General features: G+C 47.3%; 1 protein-coding gene across 1 annotated transcript; it reads left to right on the top strand.

Moving 5' to 3' along the window:
• Positions 1-146: 146 nt before the first annotated feature.
• Positions 147-12,674, top strand: SMARCB1 (SWI/SNF related BAF chromatin remodeling complex subunit B1). The gene is made up of 10 exons (XM_074606727.1): positions 147-388; positions 2,010-2,121; positions 2,805-2,834; positions 3,952-4,081; positions 4,656-4,793; positions 5,468-5,595; positions 6,145-6,311; positions 6,753-6,943; positions 11,242-11,373; positions 12,303-12,674. The coding sequence occupies exons 1-10, from the start codon at positions 167-169 to the stop codon at positions 12,340-12,342; spliced, it is 1,290 nt and encodes a 429-aa protein (XP_074462828.1). The 5' UTR covers positions 147-166; the 3' UTR covers positions 12,343-12,674.
• The last annotated feature ends 1,584 nt before the right edge of the window (positions 12,675-14,258 follow it).

Below are 14,258 nucleotides of genomic sequence, written 5' to 3' on the forward strand. Positions count from 1 at the left end.
ACGTTCCCGCAGGCGCCTGTCGGTGCTGCCCGCGTATTTACGCCCGCCCCGCCGTCCGTATGTACCGGTATCACCTACCGACACACCGCCCCCTTCCCCCCGCCCGGGCCGCCCCGTCGGAGGCCGCCCCTCAGGCGGGGCCGGGGAGGGCGGGGCGCACCCGCGCATGCGCCCCGCGGCGGCTGGACTAGGCCGCGCCGCCGCCTCTCGCCGCCCCGCGCCCCTCGCCGCCGCCGGCTGCCCGGGACCCCCGCAGGACGCCGGGCGCTCCCGCCGCCCTCCAGCCGCCGCCACCATGATGATGATGGCGCTGAGTAAGACCTTCGGGCAGAAGCCCGTCAAGTTCCAGCTGGAGGAGGACGGCGAGTTCTACATGATCGGCTCCGAGGTGCGGCCCCCGGGCGGGAACCGGGCCCGGGGGAGGCTGCGGGGGCAGCGGCGCGCCGGGCCGGGCCGGGGGAGCTCTCGGGGGGGACCGGGGAAGGGGCTGAGGGTAGCCCCGGCGCGGGGGGCATCGGCCTCCCGGCCCCTGCGGCCTTCTCGGCCCCCCGCAGGCGCGGCCGGGCGGTGGGTCTGCCGCAGAGGCTCGGCCGCGCTGGGACCAGTGCTCCCAGTAAGGGCGGCTCTCGGAGACAGGCGGGAGTGCACAGAGATCGCATCCCGGCCTGACGGCAGCCTGAGGCCCTGCTCCGCGGGAATCCCGCTGAAGAGGTTTTGTAGCGCGCTTGTTGAGAATTGTGGGTTATGTGACAGGCCGTGGGGGAGTTTAGTCCACACCTGGGCCTTTGTGCTTAGAGACAACCCCAGAATCGGCCAGCGCGGCTCTTTCGGCCCTGTGCGAACGAGTCCTGCCCGCAGTCGCTGGGCCGCAGCCTGCGGCACCCCCTGTGCCTGCGGACACCGGGGCGATTCGTTCCCTCCCGCTGAGGGGCCGCTCTGCCCCCCTGAACACGGGCATTAGTGAAGCGAGAAACGTTGGTGCTTCGGCGCCAGGGAAATGATCGTAGTTGGAAACGGGGGAAAAAAAAATGTTTTGGTTCCCTCTCCCCCCCAGCCTTGAAGCAAAAAAGGAAATATCAGGTAAGTTAAACCGCCAGCTGTGTAGGTTGAGCAGGAGGCCCCTCGGGCTCTCATGTGAAATGTAAAGTTTGAAAGAACTGTAACTGCAGTCAGCTAATCTGCGAGATTGCCACACCAGACACACGGAAGCAGGGAAAGGGCTGTCTTTCTTTATCTGCAGTTAATTTCTGCCCATTGATGAGCGCTGTAGAGCAACAGATACAACTGAAAATTACCTGAAAATAGATGTTAAGATCAAAATGAGTTTTGTCAAACAAGGAATAAAACCCTTATTGTGTGGCAGTCTGCCAGTGTACTACCAGTCTAAAAATCTGATTTCAGAGTCTAGAAATAGTTCTGTTGTTCAGCAAGCCCTGCTGTAGCCTTCAGCACAGGTGAGGATCTTGTGCCAGGAAGAACAGAACTGCTTTACAGATGGTAAGTAAATTTGAAAGAGGATTATTGGCAGCGATCACATTCTACGTGTTCAAAGGATTTAAAACAAAATATATGTCTCTGGGCATTTGCTGTATTCGAGCAACGTCTAGATGGCACAAAGGTTCAAAGGAAAAATGGGTGTCTGGTGTGATTGAATTCCTACTGAGCATTGTGCATGGCAGTAGAAACTGAAGTAAAGAAAGATTTGGTTGTTCAAAAATACATGAAAATGAACAGGGTTTTTTCCTACTAAATGGATTATTGTCAACAGATGTGATTTTTTTCATGTCAAACTAGTGAAATAAGTGCGGATAAAAATTTGTTTTTTCTGTATTGCCGCAAAATTTGCGGTGCTGTATGATGCCAAACACAGTGCAGTCAGTCTGTCACGGGGCGGGGGAAGAAACGTAAGAGGCTCCTCTTATCATTACAAAGAGCTGAATCTGTTACGGCTTCTACTAGAAATTTCTTACCTGGAACACCAGGCCACGTCTCCACTTCTCTTCTTGTAGGTGGGGAACTACTTGCGTATGTTTCGGGGTTCCCTGTACAAGAGATATCCCTCGCTCTGGAGGCGACTTGCCACAGTGGAAGAAAGGAAGAAGATAGTGGCCTCTTCACATGGTGAGAAGATGAGCAGACGTTCCCAGTAATGTTTATCTGAAAGCTGAAATTTTGCCTTGAGAAACTGTCTCTGGCGATTCAGAAGCTTGCGCCCCTTTAGAGCTGTGCAGGTCGCCTCAGATTGCCCCACTGACGGAGCACTCTGTAGCGGTGGCACTGGTAGCTCTTGGTTCAGCCGAGCAACAAACATCAACTGACCAAAACTGTTCTAAAATTGAAACATCCATCATGGCTTTCTTGGGGTTGGCTGCATTCGTCACAAAGCAAGAGCCAGATCTCAAAATCAATGCCATATTGCAGAAGAGACTTTTATAGACAGAGAGATGCATTTTTGTCTCTTTTGTCAAATAGGCAGGAATGTTGCACGGATGCCCCGTTGAAAATGTGTATCTTTGCTTAACTTTGTTTCTTGCAGGGACTGAATGTTTATGCCTCCCAGAATTTGTTGTGGTGTGTCGCTACTGATGCGACTGCCACAGTGAGAATATAGCTGCCTCGGTATTGGTTTTGGTGCGAGACTAATAACAAGCAGTTAAATTTCTTAGCAGCATGACTTGTTGTACACTCTTTAGAGTAAAGCATAATAAAAATAAATAGTTCATTCTGGACTTAAATCTCCTTCCTCCAAGTATCCTGCTGACCTGTTTCTTTCTTTTCTTTCTTTTTTTTTTTTCCCCCAACAGAAAATCAACGGTCTCACAGTCCCAGAAGATGTAAGTCTTATCTGTGTGTTATTCTTAGCTGTGCTAGAGGAAGAATCTCCACTGTGACCTTTGGTGCTATTACAATATATATTAATGTCTAATCCTCTTCCTCTGATCTCTCCCTGTGGTCACCCTAGTTGTGCATCCTGATCACATGCTTAAGCCTTCTTTCTCAGAACCTTAGCGGGACTCTTAAGTACAGGTGGTCTCTGTAATTCAGCAAGACCCGTTCTAAGGTTTCCTCCCCCTTTCCCAGGTCTTACCAGCTTTTCTATTGAACGTTGCCTTCCTATTTCCAAACTTTGAGTCCACTGAGGATTTATTGTTTTCTGGGCTTTTCCTCCCAGAAGGCTGTGGAAGAGATTTTACATAATTTTGGCAGATGTAGGTGTGCAGAGCTAAACCATGTGATTGCAAAGGGCAACTCAGGGTAGGAAAGATTGTTTTTCTCTTCCTTTCCTTAAGTAAAAGCACATTAGATTTAAAATTTATCAACTAATTATGAGGACTTAAGGAGTTTTTTTTTCTGAAATGTTGGTTTTGTAGCATTCCTTTCAATCTTAAGTAAATTTCACAGCAGAAATGACCAGAGTCTACAAATAAGTTGTACCCTGGAAGAAAGAGGTTCATCCAGTGGTAGTACCTGAGGGAAGCTCATGTAATTCTAACCCTCCCTGTGTCTTGACTCTTAGTCCAATGAAAGCTGTTTCTAATCGAGTATGAACAGGATAGCTGTACAAGGTAAAGAGATACTGATGCTTTTTGCAAATCTTGGCTCTATCACTATGCAGCCATTCCAAGGTGTCATACTACTTTTGTCTTTTGAATCGTATTTCTTCTCTAGGCTTTGTGGTGGGAATTGCCATGTATTAACTAAGACATTCCACCCCCTCTCCCAAGAAAGTCACGTTTATTCCTGCTGTTTAGATGGATGTCAAAACCCAATTATATTTATTTAGTGCAATATATTTATTTAGACTTCTGGGGAACACACTCGTACCACTTTGTAACCTATTTTAGTCCCTCCTGCAGCATCAGGGAGAGCTTTTCACTATGCAGCCCTTTAATGCTACGTTGCTATGTAGTACTTTTCCGTGTTAATTATTGGCATCTTTCCTGGTACCAGATCATGGCTATACAACATTAGCCACTAGCGTGACACTGCTAAAGGCCTCTGAAGTGGAAGAGATCTTGGATGGAAACGATGAGAAGTATAAGGCAGTGTCTATCAGCACAGAACCTCCTACCTACCTCAGGTAACCAGCGTTGGTGAGGGCCAAGATCAGAATGAAGCTGCTTGGAAGATGTCAGCTTGGGAACGAAGTGCAAGAAGTTGTACAAACCCAGGCCGTGGTGCAGGGGGGTGCTTGCCAGTCTGTGCTAACTACTGTTTGCAGTGTTGGGCAAATGAAGATCTCCAGACCATAAGGATTGGGTTACTGCCCACATACAAGAGGAAGGAAAACATAAGTATTTGATGATACAGCTCTTTTTTTCAATTACTGCATTCCATCTATAACAGATGTTTTGCAGAACATGCTCTCTGCACGTACTGCCTTCTGGAGACCTCACATTTCCCAGTAGTCCTTATATAAAGTATAGACAGAAAATCCAAATGTGAACCTAGTATTTATAAGTGCACCTGGATTCATATCTGCTGAGCTGGAGATTGGGCTTCCCAGAGGCTAGCGTGGGAACAATATTGTTGAGGGTTCCAGAGTAAAATAGCAGGAACTCATAATAGGACTTAAAGTTTAAAATGATACTTTCCCTTAAGCAGTAGCAGTGGTGCTCACGGTCTGCAGTTTAACACACAGTCTCCTCCTTCAGAGAACAGAAGGCAAAGAGGAACAACCAGTGGGTGCCGACCCTGCCCAACAGCTCTCATCACCTGGATGCAGTGCCGTGCTCAACAACGATTAACAGAAACCGCATGGGCAGGGATAAGAAGAGGACATTCCCTCTGTGGTAAGGCAGCTTCCTGCTTCCAAAAAGTGGAAACAGTGACCAAAATGATACGCTGCCAGGGTAGTGCTGATGAGTTAATGTGATGTGATTCATCTCTAACTGACAAAAGACCTACAGGTCACTATTTGGAGGTTCCTAGTTAAACTGTATGTCTTGAGGCTCTTCCTTACAGCGACCAGCCAGGGCTCAGAGAGGAGGCTCTCCTTTTGTCAGGAAGGTGGTTCATTCTTCTCCTGATGAGTTCCTTCTCCTTTCTGCTGATTTGCTGAGCAGTTGTCATTTGAGGAGCCTGCAGACCCCCTCTGTGGAGGACAGGCTTCCTCTCATTGACATATTCCAGTAACTTTGATGTAATTCATTCAATGGAAGATGCTGTTGTGGCTCATGACTAACTTTTATTTTCCATTATAAAAGCAGAGGAAACCGAGATAAAATGTAATCCTGGAAAGCTTCCTTGTTTTATTTTCAGGAATGTATTATGATAGATGTAATAAAAGGTGATAAACTGGTGTTGATTGCCATAGCCCTGTGAGCTTGCATTGAGGAGTCAGTCTAAAGACTGATCGGGGGGTTGGAGCGTGGGGATTGCTTCCAACAAACATTGCCTTCCCTCTGTGGATGCCAGATGTGTCACGTGCTAGTTGCATATACCGTGTTGTTGCTCTTTGTATTAGCTTTGATGACCATGACCCAGCCGTGATCCATGAGAATGCATCCCAGCCGGAGGTTCTGGTTCCAATCAGGCTTGATATGGAAATTGATGGGCAGAAACTCAGAGATGCGTTTACGTGGAACATGAATGGTATGTAGGAAGGAGAGTTTCCTGAGGCTGGAGAGATATAGTTGTATCCCTCACCAAATATGAAAAGAGAACATGCATAAGTGTGCACGTCCTGCTCTATATACACAGAGCTTTAAAGCTCTCTCACTTTGGACTGTATTCAGCTCTCGTGTCTCTTAGCAAATGTTCTGCCACTTCCATGGGTTGCAGTCATTGCTGGACACATGTAATCTGAAGAGTTTAACTGGCATATTCTCCTGACCCAGCTCAGCGGTCTGAGACTATTCCCTTAGCTGAGGTACCTCAAATACAGAACATTTTATGTGTATGGCTTCTTGATGTATGTGGATTATTAGACCATAGCTACGTTGTCCCCATGGAGCAAGTAAAGAAGGCTGCAAGTCCCTATGTCAGTGTGCACGTCCTTACAAACAACCTTTTAAAAGCAAAAGGTGGTGCATTTGGAATTCCCTTTGACACCCTGTGGGATTAATTTTTTGTATTCTCTAAGTGGCAGATATTGATTTCGAAGAAAGTTAACAGTGTCTCTTTGTTGTTGTTCTGTATCAGAAAAGTTAATGACCCCAGAAATGTTCTCTGAGATTCTTTGCGATGACCTGGATTTGAATCCTCTGACTTTTGTTCCTGCTATTGCCTCTGCCATCCGACAACAGATTGAGTCGTACCCAACTGACAGTATCCTAGAAGATCAGTCAGACCAACGTGTTATTATTAAGGTAATACAGGAAGGCAGTAGAATGAGAGCTGAACCATTTGGGTTTCTCTGGTTATGTTGTGGGGGAGTAAGAGTACAAAGGCTTCCCTTGGAGCAAAGGAGCTCTTAATTCCAGTCCTGTGTCCAGATTGCATTTTTTCCTTTGTATTGAGAACAGAACGAAGGTGGCAGATTACTAAACATTCATGTGCCAGCCCCTGAGATGATGGAATAGTTCAGTGAAAGCATTGCTGAGTCCTTTAGGAAGAACTGAAACTTGGTGAGCAAAGCTGAGTTGTCTTCATGCTACTGGAACTAAGAATTCAGTTAAGGAGTTCTGCAGATGCACTGAACTAGGAGTTAACGTCTGTGCTTCTCCATCCTCTTCCTCCTCAGTTATGTTACCTTCGATAAACTGTTGTGAGAATGGAAACAAATGACCTGTTTCTTCCCTTGTCCGCAGCTAAACATCCACGTAGGGAACATCTCCCTTGTAGACCAGTTTGAATGGGACATGTCAGAGAAGGAGAATTCACCAGAGAAGTTTGCCTTGAAGCTGTGCTCAGAGCTTGGCCTGGGTGGGGAGTTTGTCACTACTATTGCCTACAGCATCCGGGGACAGCTGAGTTGGCATCAGAAGACATACGCCTTCAGGTACAGCGCTGTCATCTTCCTAGTATGGGTGTGGGTGCGTGGTTTTATTTCCTGGGTGTTCGCATCAATGAATGCTGAAACAGCTGACCTGATGCAGAAAGTTTCATTTGAAATTCGTTCTTAGGGCTTGCATTCATTCTATCCTTCTTAAGATTGCTTTTGCTTGTACTCCAGTATCTTTCCCTTTTGGGTGTAATACATTCCAGGAGCAAATATTGATGAAATGTTAGCTTTTGCCACAGAATGAAAGGCTCCTGTAATTAACAGTGACTGAATACCTTGTGTCTCCCTTCTCAAATATATGCTAGTGATGAGCTCCGGATGCATTTCTGTTTTGGTGGCTTTCCTGACTTGGGCCATACACTGTCTCGAGCTCTGGTGTTTTGAACTAAGACTGATTGAAACTGTAGCTCTCTACCCTGGCCGATGTTAAAGTTGGCTTGATCGTAGGTCCTTCTCACAGCTGGAATGCAGCAATGTCAGGTTTGATTAGTCAGCTTTGTAACTTGTCTCCTAATGATAATTGTTTCCAGTTGTGCCGTGCAGTGTTCTGTGGTTGTTACTGTACTGATGTTATCCTCAGCATCTTGCTGAGTCTGCAGGCTGTAAGTATCCCTTAATGTGCACTGGGAGGTTTTTTGACCTCAGGTCACGGTGACAGTCGAGGAAGTTTGAGAGTTCAGCAAATGATGTATTTGCAGAGGTGAGGGAATGGTACTGTTGACGCCAGTTTTGTAGAGGTCAGTTCAGGGAAGCAGGATGACCTGCCTGGGCAGCAAAGGGAAACACGCCCAGCCCTGTCCTACCTTAGGCAGAGGGAAATGAGTAGTTGTTGTGGGGTTAAGCAAGGAGGAGCTGGAGGCTGTGGGGCAGCTGTTGCTGCTGCTGCCGTGAGCTCTGCTCCTTCCTCAGTCCGAAGGTTTCCTGTCCGCTCAGCCTTCTGTAGAAAACATGTGCTGATCTGCTCTGGACCAGTTGCTCTTCCACTTGTCTCGCTCTGCTTCCTCTGGAGGTTATTTTTGTCCTGAAAATATTCCACAGCAACCACTTGGTTCTAAAATGATGGCCAGAGTGGTTCATATTAGAAAATGGAAAGGGACTCTACCACATGGGAATTAAACTCTTCTGCTGAAACTGTTAGATTGTGTGTCCAACCCGCTGATGTCCCTTCTCCTCACAGCGGTAGGGAGGTGACTTCTACCTTTCCATCCATGACAGCTGACTGATATTTGCAAATCCCGCATCCAGCTGTAACAACAGAACAGCGAGTGTGTGTTCCTGAGAAATGATGGGAACTTGGACAGTGGTAGATGGGAATCTGGTACCTGGAGTAGTGGCTCTCCTTCCCTGCTGCAGGGTGCATTATAACCGTGACAGAAGTGAGCTAGCGCTGTCTGCATTGTGGCCTGCAGTAACAGAGAATGGAAGTGTCCCTGCTGGTAGACGCAGTCCTTGGAGCCAGTGTGAAGTAGACTTTAGCCTGTGCCTTACGCTAGCTGTGGCAGGGAGCGAGTTCATTTCCGGAAGGTTTAGTAGGACTCCTTGTTGCCTGAGCTTTCCTGGGAGTTTGAGCTTTCTTCTTCATATCCTCCTTGAAGTAGAGAGGTGGCCCTGCTCACACTGTGCTGGCCAGGAAGCCCTCTTTTCTACTCACAATTTATTTACCTTCCCAGTTAATTGACAACTTTTTAGCATACTGCCTCCCAACCTACAGGGCATCTGTTCCTAATTCTTGTCATTTGGTGTCTCAGAGGTAGGCTTTGAATGTGCACACTAAATGTTCTCCTTCTTTCCCATGCTTCTCCACTTATTGCAGATACCCGAGTTAAGAAATTAATCTGTGTATATGTTAGCTGTTGCAAGGGGGGTTAGTTTTTGCCTTTGCTTCCTATCTTTGTAACTCGCAGTAAGTAAGGTTTTAGTCAGTGCTGCCCAGGCTCTCTCAGATATACCAGATTAATGCCAACTTCACACTATTCTCTCTAAAAACGCCTACCTGGCCATAGTTACTAAAGAGTCCTTCCTTTTAGGGGTAGTTCAAACAGGTAGCTTTCAGGCCTTCTTTAGACTGTGGCAGTATTGCAAGGAGGAGGATCAAAAACTAGGAAGGGAACCCCAACAGAACAAAGTGGACATGAACAGTTCAGGGAGGAAAAAACATGTAATTTAAACCTTGGTTTGTGTCATAGTGCAAACATGCCCTCCGCTTCCCTTTTGTCTTCCAGCAAAGGAGTATTTTTGAAACCTTACAGTGATTAATGATATTTGGGTTCTGTGGTTGGTTAGTTCCTGAATTCCCAAACCACAGGAGTGGTTGTTGCTCCAAAGTCATTCCACTGATGTAAGGAAAGGGTCTGCTTTAGATGCATCAAAAGAACCTTAATATCTCGGGGGACTGGGGGTTTGAGAAGTCATGTGCCTCTTAATCATCAGAGGGAGAGGTGAAACTGTCTTCTAGTTGATGAAAGCCAGGGCAGTTCTTTCAGCTGGGCTGCTCTGTGCAAAACAAGGGCAGCCCGAAAGCCCAGGACTGGAAGCAGACAGGTAACTGATGCTTAGGGGGATTTTCAGGGGGACAGTGTGCTACGACGTCTCGCATCTCGGCCCTGAGTGTTTCTAGTGGCAGCACACAGCACTTGGTACCAGGGTTTTGCCTTTGAGAACTGAATGATGGCACAGGTTCTCTCACATCAAACCCACGTACCTGAGGAGTTGCCCTTCCTGCAAGAAGATGCTTCCCCGCCCTGTTGGCGTGGCCATGACTGCTTCCAGAGGCCTGGACCCTAGCAGAGGGAGTGTCTTGCTCTACTGGGAATCCTGCAGCTGATGGTGCATTTCAATCGTTCTGCCAGGCACTGTCATCTTGGTCAAAAAATGGCAGGGGAGTAGGAGCTGTCTTACTTTGGAGGTTAGAGATGAGGGAGGATTTCTCAGTTTATCATTGATTCTGTGCTATAGAAGTGTGGTATCCAAGTTGGCTTGCAATTAAATTATGCACATGAGCCTGGCTTTCCAACCCCCATTTAATTCTAGTGGGTGCTCTGGGTTAAGCATAGTACATGAGGTAGCATTTAGTCTGGAATGTGTAGCAATCTGGGGCTAAGATAAAATTCCTGGGTTTGAGTGTTGCTTACTGGATGTCAGCAGAACTGGAAGTAGATTTGACTGAAGCTTCCTCCCAGGATCAGATACCAAAGGCTCTGGATTAATTTTTCATGGTAGCATTACTTTGAAGAGTTGTTATTGTAGATTAATAGCTTTGATGCAGACATTGTTCCCATGGCGGTTAGCACTCGAGTTCCTTCCTGGGGGAATAAGAGGGCTGCCTGTGAGCGCTGCAATCCTGCGGAGGGAGGCATGTCCCCGGCGAGGGGGCTGGATGTGTGCGCACACCTGCGGAGGGCTCCGCTCACACACACACACTTTGTGCAGCCCAGGCTGAGCTGCTTTCTAGAATTCAAAGCAAACATTTACATTCTGAGGCTCCTCTGTATTTATGCTGGGCTTCCGGCTCCACTGTCAATATTTGGAAGCTACTCCTGGTCAGTTCCTGTTGACTTTTACTGAAAAGTGGCTAGTGAAGCAGTAAATATTTTTGTGCATGTGATAATACAGCTGGTCAGGACAGACTCATCTCTTGAGGAGCAGATCTTGTGATCCAGGACAGAGCCTGGTGTTCTATTGCTTGCGCAGGGAGTAGCCATGGCCTCTGGTTGAAACAGCAAGTCCTAAAAGACTACCTTTTCCATGGGAATGGGGAGAATGATGCTTATGCCACTATCGGGCTCACAGAAAGCCAGACTTTTGCCAGGGGAGAGCTGTCAGGGGTGTACTAGGCAAAGCACAGCTAGAAGTCAGAGTTGTGGAGCAGCAAAGCTAGAGAAAGAGCTCTGTCAACAGTCCCTGCTCAGCTGCTGCTCTGGGAGAAGTGCTCCCAGCACTAGTAAACTGCAGTGAACTTTGCCTGTGCTTTTGGGTTTGAAGGCTGTCAGCCAGTTACATCGTGGCCGTTGTGGGAGACAACTGCGTCAGCCACAGCTGCTTTCACAAACCTCTCTCTGGTGGTGAAAGGAGATGGTCATTGTTGGTCTTCCAGAACCTTCAGGCTCCACAAGATTGTAACCATCAGTCCCTGGTGTACTTCTGGGAACTAGACTGTACTAAGCGGGGCTAAGAATGAATGCTTAAGCCTGAAACACTGTAAATAATGCTCTGTTGTCCTTGTGTCTGGGCTGGTAACCCAGAGAAATGCTCTGGGCCCGCTGATGGATGTTGCTTTGTTGCCTTCTGCCCTGCAGTGAGAACCCTTTGCCCACTGTGGAAATTGCTATTCGCAACACAGGGGATGCTGACCAGTGGTGCCCTCTTCTGGAAACCCTCACAGATGCCGAGATGGAGAAGAAGATCAGAGACCAGGACAGAAATACAAGGTGCTGCCACTCGTTCAGACAGTTCTCCTTCTGGCCTGTCTCTAAGACAGAAGTTAAAAGCTTTGATGTTTGCCTTTCTCTACTGAGAGCCAACTGGCAGGATTTCAAACTTGCACACCACAACAGAAACTCATTTTGCTTCAGGATATTAAACTGTTATCACCTTGCTCCACAAACATTTAAATCTCTACTTTAACCATCTCTCGCTTGAAGCAAACTTCCCTTTTTTTCCCCTCCTTTTTTCTTTTCCCTGGCCTCTCTGCTTGTGCAGGGGGATTTGTTTCTATAGGAAGGCGTTCATCAAGAATAGTGGGGTTTCATGCAGTGCGAAGCTACCTAAAATCCTTTTATGTAGGGTAAAGTGCTGTTTGTAGGCATGGGCAAGCTCCGGTCCAACTGATGCCGACCTGTTTGCTGGCATGGGAACACTGTTGTGATTCCCAGAGGAGCCCTGCTGCAGAGACCCCCACTGAGCCATGTGCGACACACACTCCAGAGCACCTGCTCTATTTGCTGAAATTGCTCCTGGCAGGTATAAATGAACGGCTAGAATCTCTCCAAAAGGTACATTGTGGGAAGAGTAAATATGCTGGCTCATCTATTTCCCAGGATTATTTTTTTTTTTTACTGCTGATTAACAGTTTCATAATTATTTTGCTTCTCAGCTATGGCCGGCTGAATAGCTTTCAGTAGTGATCGGTTCAATCCAAGCTAATGAGCAAGAGTGCCCTAAAAGCTGTTGCTGAGAATAGTGTCTGAGCCTTATCAACAGGGGCATTCCCAGATAACGTGGGAAGGCTGTCTAGGCAACAAACCTGTCTACAGAGTTCCCAAAGCTGTGGCAGCCTCCCCAAAAGTGTTGGCTTTAGTAAGACTTCACGTGACTGCAGCACAGCACTTACTTACGTACCTCTTTCTCTCTCTCCTAGGCGCATGAGACGTTTGGCCAATACTGCTCCGGCCTGGTAACCTTCCTGTTGTGACACTGGTGCTCTTCCTACAGACTTTATCCCTACTCCTCTCCCCAAATGGATCTAGGATTGGCAGGGGTCTTTCTGTCCCTGAAGGGGACACACATTCCACTTGCCAAGAGTTCCCAGTACTGCTGACTTTTGCCCCCACCCCCTCCACCTAAATGCCACGTAGCAGGAACGCTGCGTTAGCACATGATCTGGCCGAGATCTGTGGCAGCTGTTGGAGCCCTTATATACCTGTGTGCGGACAGTGTAAAGATTCTTTTGTATAGGTGCAACACGCACTATTAGGATAACTTTTTAAATAAAAGGAATGCATACTACTTAGGTTGAGTTGAGTTCAGTAAGCTTGAATGAACAGCAAATCTCACCATGTTTCATGCTGCTCTGGTTAACTGAGCAGTCCTAGAGCCTAATATCAATGCTTTTGGGTGTAGTGCTGAACGCTCACATGCATTTGGCTTTCCTGAAGCCTGGTGAAAACAGACTGCTCTACTTCAACAGGTAAAACAGCCCAAAAGGAGCTGCAGGGGAAAGTGAGAATGAGACTTAAAACTAGAAGCAGCAAACTCTAAAGGATGAGTCTGTTACCAGCCTTGGTGCAGCCTGTAACGCACTCGGGGGGGCGTTCAGCCGGCTTGCTTGACAAGGGTACAACAGTTGAACTGAAGTCACAAACTTAACATTCATTTCTTACAGATGTCAACCTGATGTGTGGGGAACTCTTGTTTCTGTGAAGGCTGCATCTGCAAAACACCAGTCTCTGAACTGGTGCAGAAGTTGAAGCCTGCAGTCACTGAGGCTGTGGCTTTTCTTCAGCGAGGGGCTTTGCTGTGGTCGTTGTCAGCCCCTGGAGCTGCCAGTTACAAGGCACAGATCACCCAAAGCAAAGTGGATGTCTTGAATACACCTAGCACGGCAGCAGCAGGATTTTGCAACCCTAAAAACAACCTGTCTTTCCTTGGGGAGCTTAAAAACAGAAAATACATTTAAGTGAGATTAAAAAAACTCAAGCTTGCTTAAAAAACTAATTAGAATCTACCTTGCTGTTGAGGTACACCAGCTCTTTGATAGAGTTCCTACCATTTGCTGCCAGAACTGAGGAGTGTTGCGAGCAGGGCAGATTTTGCTGGCAGCCTGACAGTTACGTTCGGGCCTTTATGATAAAGCCAATAGGTTTTACGATCCTTGCTGATCCACCCACACTGCTAGCACAGTCAAAAAAACCACTTTCCGGCCTTAATTTATCATGTTTAGACTTGAGTAATAGCAGAGCCAGTTCAGATTCCTGGGTGGGAGGGAACTTTTTCCAGATGTTAGTCTGCAGAAACCAAAACCTGCAATTTAGCCATACTATTACTGCAGCCTTAGCCTAGGCTGCTGTGCCAGACGGGTATTCCTTATTGGAGAGGCTGAAAGGTTATTTCAGCAAGTAAGACAAAACCTGAGACTCCTGTTGCATCTTGGCCTCCCATGTAGAACACACATTTTCCCCCATGGACATAAAAACTCCAGCTCTTCCTGAGAACGCTTCAGCCTTTTTGTTATGGTCACATACTTCTGCAAGCAGCATCTTCTGGGAATTTGACCAAAAGAAGCATGAAGCTGCTGTAGCCTTAAACTAGCATCTGTGGTACAATTTTTGAATTGCTGTGAACTTGTGGTTACCCAACCCTAAAGTTCACAAAAGGCAGGGACAACACAAAGACTGCAGCTTCCATAGCGGGTTTACAAGTACCTCCCTCTGCTTCTCAAGCCCCAGAGAGGCTGCAGGAATTGTCCCTCCAAGCAGGAAGCGGGACAGGCCAGGGGGCTAAGTCCCAGAAAGATGAGAACTTCATCCAGTTTCTCCATGTATTGGGGCTCCTAGGGAACAGCTGGGAGTAGCGTCCTTGCTCTCCTAGATAAAAG

Source organism: Larus michahellis, chromosome 13 (assembly GCF_964199755.1).
Source record: "Larus michahellis chromosome 13, bLarMic1.1, whole genome shotgun sequence".
Lineage (NCBI taxonomy): Eukaryota > Metazoa > Chordata > Aves > Charadriiformes > Laridae > Larus > Larus michahellis.